Consider the following 8,305-nt stretch of genomic DNA (forward strand, 5'->3'; position numbering starts at 1 on the left):
CTTAGAGGAGTTGACACTTAATTTCTGTACAGTACATCCATCAGTAGTTAAAGGACAAGAATCAGCAAATGCTAATTCTGCCCTGTAAAACAATGACAGCGCAATTGTCACCGTATGATCTGAAGCCTCATTTGGAGCTTTTAAACAGGCTTTTGAAAAACTTTGATAATTTGCTGCTGTAATATTATAGATTTTTTGAATAAAAACCTAGCAGATGTGCATAATCAAAAAATAACAGAAATACAATTATAGATAATTCAGTATTGTAAGAAAGCCCACAATGTTTCTGAATAAATACATTATTGTATGAGTTAAGTTCTGCTCTGTTTATGTCTCTTTTCTTGTAAGTGTCGAAATGTCCTATGCTCCTGAATGCACCATAGCTATCTGACGCTCGTGAATGCATCACACTGGTCTGTGAAAGTTGTGATGCGTCTTTGATTTTCTGCTTAAGACAAAGCTTTGCAGTTTCAAACCTTACGTCAGCTATCACCGTTTATTGCTATGTGTGAATAACAAGAGACTACAACAATTAAATCAGCCGTACCTCGAACAAAATCTTTGGATTTAATGTTGTTCATAACACCCTTACTGGGGATGCATATGTCAGCAGGGAGGCACTTTTCAGCATAACACCGGACTGCGGTCCGCTAATCTGGACCTCTGCATTAAACCGAAACCAAGAGTAACGAGTAACGTTTGTTTTAAAAATGTAAGGAATAAAAAGTACAGATACTTGTGTGAAAATGTAATGAGTAGAAGTCAAAAGTAGGAGGAAAAATAAGTAATGGAGTAAAGTATAGATACCTAAAAAGTGTACTTAAGTACAGAAACAAAGTATTTGTATTTCGTTGCTTGACACCTCTGCTAATTTAAAAGAAATACATTCCCGATTTCCTTGAAGACATAAGAAGGAAACTAATTTTATTTTTATTATATTTGTCCTCCCTCTGAATCTTCTGATACAGGGGACAGCTGTTTATGAGGCTAAGACTCATACTTGACCTTCAGCATGTACTGCTAAGATTATAAGGCCACGAATAAGGATATATAAGGCAGTACAGCTGCTTCTATATTTGGCGAGCCAGCCAGAATATTCTACATTCCCCCTGTAGCTTAGATGGATTTGCTCCGCATATCCATGTGGAAACCTTCCGATTAAGTAATTTTGGGAAGGGGCGAAAATACTGGTTAGCTAATTGGCCTATGTTGGTGATAGACGGGCCAAATAAACCAATCAGATCAACGAAGCACATGACGTAACAGAGGGACGACGAAGAGGAGCCAATTGATAGATCAAACTCTTGCCGAAACCAGTCGGGAGAAGAGCAAAAACATCTTTTCCTCTGAGAAAAGCCTCCAGAGCAGTGTTTTGCTCTTCTTTCAGTGAAGAAATTCTCTGTAATTCCGATAAAACTTGCTCGATAGCCACGCTAACGCTAGTTTCATCGGCTGAAGCCGCCATGTTCTTTAGACTGAACTGTCGCGCTTCTCGTTACGTCACACCTCAACCCGCCTCAAAGCCAACGCTGATTGGACGTTCGTTTGGTGAACGGCTCCAAATTTTCTTTAACGGAGAGTCTCCAGACTGATTAGCGAGTCAAACCTTGAAAGTTCGCGAGATCAGGATGGTCTCACGAGGCTAGTAGCTCATTGCAAATGAAATACTTTGTGATGTTACATGGTGATGTGAATACTACGCGACTAAGTGCACTTACGTGTGTGTTAAGTTTAAATGTAAAACAAAATTTTAATGTTATCGACACAGCCTGATATCGATGTAAGTTGGGAGATATAACCTTTAAATGAAACCATTAACTAACCGTTACTGAGTGTCATGATTAGTAATAAAAGTTAATCATAAGTCAGTCAGTCAGTAGTCCTCTAAACAGCCAGCTATGGATGGTTTACAATGTGAAATAATAAGATAGTAATACAGGTTATTATGCAAATTAATGGCATGTTACAATCATCAGGATTATATTAGCTGCATACAAGAATAATCAATACTTGTGTTGTCTTCTTTCCTGTTGAAAAAAATATATCGTTTTTTCACTTCAGGGCTCTGTCCTTTGCTTTTAAAAGGCATGAACCAAGGAGCAGATGTTCATGCCTTCAGTATTTTGCAGGCGAGAGTTGAAGCTTTGCAGTCTTATGCCTGGTGTCACAGGTCTTTACAATCCATCCCCTCAAAATGAGTAAGACGGAAAAACCACAATTACTGTTCTTATCAGCAAATACCAGCTAATCATAGACAATAATATTGATATTATTCCAATCCTTCCATTGGAGTATGTAGTGTTTGACTTATCTAATTCAAGTAGAGAAGGATCCCATTCCCCCCTGTGATGCTTTGACCACATCTGGTCCTCTCGGTCGCTCCTCAGAGTTGCATTCCTTCGACGAGTAGCTAGAGTTCGCTGTTCCTCTTGTCCTTTCATTACTCTTTGATGTACCTCCCTTATTATTTGAGTTCAGTCAGTCTGCTCCTATGTTGTCCTGGTCCCCTGGGCCTCGCATATTCTTCTTGTGTCCATGGCTTATGTGGATCCAAAGTGAGGGCAGTCCTTGTCCCAGTGTCCTTAAATCTCCCTGTCAGATTTGATCTTGAGAGTATCTTGAAACCAAATCTAGAGATGTATCACATCTTCACTTGTTTTTTCATGAGTCCAGTTTCTGTATTCAAGGTTCAAATTAAAATAATACAAATTTTGATTGTCACAGTAATGTCCCATTGTCTCTTGGTTTATGTTCTCCCTGATCTGCAATTATTAATATTTCCAAATAACCTTTCAATAATCTGTAAAACTCAAATCTCAGACAATTAAGCTTTCTGATAATGATGAAATAAAACATGTAACACAATTGTTGGACTTCAGATTGGACCTCAGGCCAAAACAACAAACAAAATAGTCTATCTTTTGTTGAATCATCTTATCTGTTTAAAGAAACATGAAATAAATTACAATCATCTTACCTTCCTAAGATAACAAAAACAGGAGAAAACTTTACTCAAAGAAAATGGCGGTCCAATCCTATTGCGCAATTGGTATTACAGCTTCAAATCGCTCCACAATAATTTCAGAAATCTTGTATTTTAAATATTTGTTAACAGCTGAGTGTGAGATAAATAAAATCAAACTTCATCACCTTTTCTATTCCTCTGTAAGGTCCTTTTCATCACAGAGTTCCTGGGTCCTTTTTTCACGAAGTGCATCAATTCCCAATTATATGTTAATGACACAATAAAAAGAAAAAAATTAGTAAAATAATAATTTGAATTTACAACGCAACCCTTAAACAGGTTCCACTCACATGGGAAATAAATTATAAAAGAAAAGACAATAAATAATATGGTCAAACCACTCTCGACTCTCAGGCGTTCTTCTCAGACTCCATAGCGTACCTAGGCTCAACCATTTTGTCACAGAGTGGAGGCATCATCTAGGGGCAATTTGGTTCTCTTTGCCCTGAAATTAAACACTGAAAATATTGTCTACTATTATGTTAGACTTCTGTTCCAATTATGTTAATCAGGATTTTCATGCACAAGAATAGTAAGAAAGAGTAAAGATTATAGCAGTATAGTAAAAGGAGAATATAAGCAAAAAAAAAAATTGAAATCCTTTTCCTCTGGAAGCAAGTTGAGCGCCATCCTACATTATTTGTAAAGACAATCTGCATTCTGACTTTCTGTGCTTTATAAGAACATTTATAAAGACATCTAGATCTAGAATTTATTGGACATTTATGCACTTGGATCACATAATCTCACATTTACATAATATTCCTGAATTAACTTCTTAAGGTGCTTTGCCAGTTGTAAAAACCCTGTTTTTTTATTCAGTAATCTACTGTTAGAAATGTATTAAGAACATGTGTGACAATCTGCATTACGTATTGGAGACAGAAATAATGAACTTTTCATCTTATTTGTCTAAAATCTGATATTTAAATGAAACAAATCCCTGCTGTTGCAAACCATTGCAAACTGTAACTTATTATACTGTTTATCCTGTTGTCAGATATTATTTGGTTCTATACAGATAACTAGGAATTTAACCTATTTAAGGATGTTCCGATTCCTCTTGGATATTCATAAGCATTAGGATTAAGTTGCGCAAACACATATCAGTGTTGTTTGTCCTATCTTGCCAAATTATTCTTCTATTAATGACAGCAACACCTATCCACAATAGATGAACATCTTTTTCTTAACAGATGCTCCAGAATGTTATCAAGCTTTGTGTGTTGACTCTAACTTTAATTATCCCTGTAGTTCTCTGCCAAGCTAGAAAAATAAATAGGGTCTCTTCCTGTGGACTTTGAATGAGTGTGTGTAGCACAGATGTTGTTTAATCAGACTCGAATGCGGAGTGACAGTTTTCTGTCTCCCTGGATCAAGCAAAGAGAGACAGACAGAAAAACGTCTTTCGAAACGCAAAGTTATTTGTGTAAGTATTAACATACTTTATCTGGCTCTGAGCTAGAAGTGTTGGTGTTTCAAGTTTTTTGTCATCTGATTTTGAATTCTGATCTGTTTCTATATTGATCTTTAGTGCAGTAAACAGTTTTCATTAATCCAAAGTATAACTAGCCTCTTATGTCTCTTAATATAATCGGTTCTTCACTTCTTGAACCAGATCTTTTGCTTTTGTTCTGTTTCAAGCATTATTTATTAGTTGCCTCAAAAACTTAACTTGCTCATATATTGAGGCAAATATGTGTAACTTCACTTTTAGGATATCAGAGTTAAGTTATAATCCAAGTAAAATTTGTACAAAACATTTCAAACATTACTCTCTACTTCTGTATCTTATCGTTAAGTAAATAGCTAGTCCTTACGCTGGGGAAGAGCAAATCCCACTTAAATAAACATCTTGAATTATTATTGCGAAACCAGTCTTAATACCGATGTCTTAAGTTTCACTTAACGTTTTTACAAAGACATGTCTACTTTATTATTTTAGGATTCATAGAATCTCTAATTTATGGAAATGTATTGTCTTTAAATCCTGCAAAAGCTTCTGTAGATTTCATCCTTTATAAATTATTTTATGTTGAAGACAGTTTCAAGTTAAGTTTTTCTGATGTATTTACTTTTAGCAGCTTCCTTTGCATCCTATAATAGTTGTATCCCATATAGTTAAGGGGTAAACATGTTAATTTTTATGTGCTACTTTGTGGCTAGATAATCACTAGGAGGTTCTTTTTAAATGTTTCTATTTAATTAGTTTGAATAATGACCTATTCTAACATAGTCACATAATTTTCATATGTCTCCATCTTCTGATTTAGTACTTAATATTATAGACTGTTTCAAATCACTAAATTTGGGAACATTTCCAAAGTATTTGCAGTTGAGCTCTAAATAATCATCAAATGTAATATCCATTTATAGTTTTCCTACCTTACTATGATATTTGGCACAGACCATGAGTCTTCCTTCAGAAAAGGTTTCAAGGCAGGTTTAGCAGCATCTGTGAAGAGAAACTTAAAGCAAGGTAATTAGTACATTGTTAATGCAGAGTATGCAATTAAAATCTGTCCTGTCCTGTAGTGTTGAGGCTGAGCCTATGTACTTAAATAAAAACTGGTCTGGAAATGTTTGATCTATTCCATTCAAACCTTTGATCGAATAATACATCATGTTTATCAACCTTAACGGAGAATGTAGTGATAATAAAGAAAAGTGATTTCTGATATATAAAATAAACCTGTAGATCCACTGTTGGGCTGAATCTTTACAAATCATAGCTGGTGGTTCTTCAACTTAACTGTTCAAAATTTAAAGTAGCAATAAAATAAAAGTTCTGACAACATCCCATAGGATTCAGGATGTAACCGTTGCAATTATTTACATAGTGGCTATTGGTAACATATTCTGAAGATTTTTTAGCTTATTAGTTAGTGCTTATACATTTCACAATACTAATTCAGTCTTTCTGAAGTAAACATCAGCTAGTGTGCACAGTATTTCAGTGTGAGTTCTGTCTCCCAAAGCTGGAAACGAGTTTTTCTAAAATGAACAAAGAAAAAGAAAAGAAACGACAAAATCTTACTCTGTTATTAAGTTATCTAAATATCAGTGTTATTTAATTCTAAATGCAAGAACTGATAAGCATGTTCTCTCTAAGTCCTAACCTATCTCTGCTAAATGTGATATGAGATATTCTGCCTCATGCTGGTTCTAAGTCTAATAATGTGCTCAGAACCAGAACGTAATGCATTATAATGTTACAAAATAGTTTTGCTATAAAGAAAACCATGAAATTCAGTACAGTTTGAAGGAGGTCTGAATTTAAACAGATTGTTTTTTAGTGTACGATTAGATATCAAACACACACACTTCAAACAGCACTGATCATACATAATTACACATCTCAGAGCTCTTCAAGCACACAAAATTAATACTGTTAAGGCCATGACAACTAGTTTCATGTGCACATCATCATATCTTCATAGACCCAAGCAGCCAATTTAACTAATTTGCACGCAATTGTTAACTATTTTTAACAACTTTTGGTCTAGCAACATCAACACAGAGCCAACCTGCTCTCTGTTTCTTTCTCCGGAGACAATAACAACAAGATCTCAATATAGTCCCTCAACAACACAGCCCTTCAGGCTCAGCCGAACTGTAACTCGGCAACATGTAATTAAAGGCGGTCCCTTAACATATAAGTACTTATTTATCTTAGTTGCATCATTCATAATCAATTATAATCCGTGACCGAGAGTTTCCACCAATTTCTAACATTATCCTGCAACCTCACTTCAGCAGGTTACTCTTAATGATTCCATAACCAACCCAGCTCTGACAGCTCCTTTTTTATCTCAAGATGCCAATTTATGCTGCAGCACAATCCGGTGACAAAAAGGTGAATCGCTTAAATTAATTCAGTGACCAGCGCAAGCTTTCTGCCTATACTGATTAATGCACCAATTGTGAAAGCTCATTGGTAGAATTCCCTTATGACACAAAGAAGAACACCTGAACACGATTCACATCATTTTGTCCTCCGGAGGGGGGAAACATTTATTTACAATTCAAATTCCTACAGCTGTCTTCAACAGCTAAGTTCAGCGCCACATCGTCAGACATCTGAGTTTTCCCCCCCAACTCTCATTTTATCTCAGGCTTCATCTCAATGCACATGCACAACGGAATATTATGTCGAAATCTTACCAGAATTCACGTGTGCTGGTGAAAGCCAGAGGTTGCTCTGACACTGGAAAGAATGTTTATACAGACGTTCTCTGTTTATGCCAAAACATCTTAGCCATTAGGGACCTTATTATTGCTAAGACTCATACTTGACCTTCAGCATGTACTGCTAGGATTATAAGGGCATGGATAAGGAAATATAAGGCAGTACAGCTGCTTCTATATTTGGCGAGCCAGCCAGAATATTCTACAATATATAAATTTTTTAGTCGTAATATTGGATATATAGGCAGATCCCTTTCTTACTTTGGAATATTGCAGCACCAAAATTAAAGAAACTCGTCACTCTCTACTCCCGCCGGTGCTTTGCACTTTCCTAATGTAATGTTAGCTAACAAAAAAAAGCAGAAGAATGAGGATAAAGTTGAACGGCGGGATAGAGGGCCTCACTGAACCTCAGATCTTTGAAGGTGTGAAGACGACTGCGGCTGTCATTAGAAACTTTGTAGAAAGATATGCTGCCAGCCTCATAATCCAAGTACACTCCAACACGAGAGCAGCGCAAAGAGGAGACAAAAGTACTATTGTTGTTATGCCATATGTAGCAACCATGTCCTGAGCAACTCTGACACCAGGACTTTTCATTCATCCCAAACCTGCAGTTCACTGTGTCTCCTTTTCTGTTGATGCTTTTGTATGCTAGGCCAACAGTGCAGGGCTCCACCACATCCACCTCAAAGTAGCAGCGCTCCTTTAGGCCCTGTTCACACAGGACCTGAGCGTAGTGCTCAAACCTTTCTGTGTGATCAGGATAGGGCTGCTCTTTCTCTACCCAGGTCACCTTTCTGTTCCCGTCAGATAGAAGCAGATTCTTGTGTGCTGTTTTGGAGTCCAGAGTAAGTGTGCAGGCATCTGGAAAAACAAAAATAAAATCCACATTAGAGTGTAGAGCATGACCGATTAAGTGGCGGACCAATTTATCAGGCCTATTTTAGCATCTGGCTCAATATCAGGCATCGATATCAGGCAACATCTGGCTGATATTTTACTGCAAATAGCCAAAAAAAACTTGCCGCTCAGTTTTACTGATTTGGATACACACACATATATATATATATATATATATATATATATATA

At 36.4% G+C, this 8,305-nt stretch overlaps 1 protein-coding gene across 1 annotated transcript in view; it reads right to left on the minus strand.

Moving 5' to 3' along the window:
* Positions 1-4,664: 4,664 nt before the first annotated feature.
* The window catches only part of LOC107101951 (NACHT, LRR and PYD domains-containing protein 14-like), a 13,486-nt gene continuing 9,845 nt past the window's right edge, over positions 4,665-8,305 (minus strand). The window contains exon 7 of the mRNA XM_015401046.1: positions 4,665-8,080. Coding sequence (XP_015256532.1) covers positions 7,560-8,080 — 521 coding nt within the window. The 3' untranslated portion in view covers positions 4,665-7,559. The remainder of the gene's footprint in view (positions 8,081-8,305) is intronic.

The sequence above is a fragment of the Cyprinodon variegatus genome, unplaced genomic scaffold (assembly GCF_000732505.1).
Source record: "Cyprinodon variegatus isolate N-32 unplaced genomic scaffold, C_variegatus-1.0 Scaffold1177, whole genome shotgun sequence".
In the NCBI taxonomy this organism is placed as follows: Eukaryota; Metazoa; Chordata; class Actinopteri; order Cyprinodontiformes; family Cyprinodontidae; genus Cyprinodon; species Cyprinodon variegatus.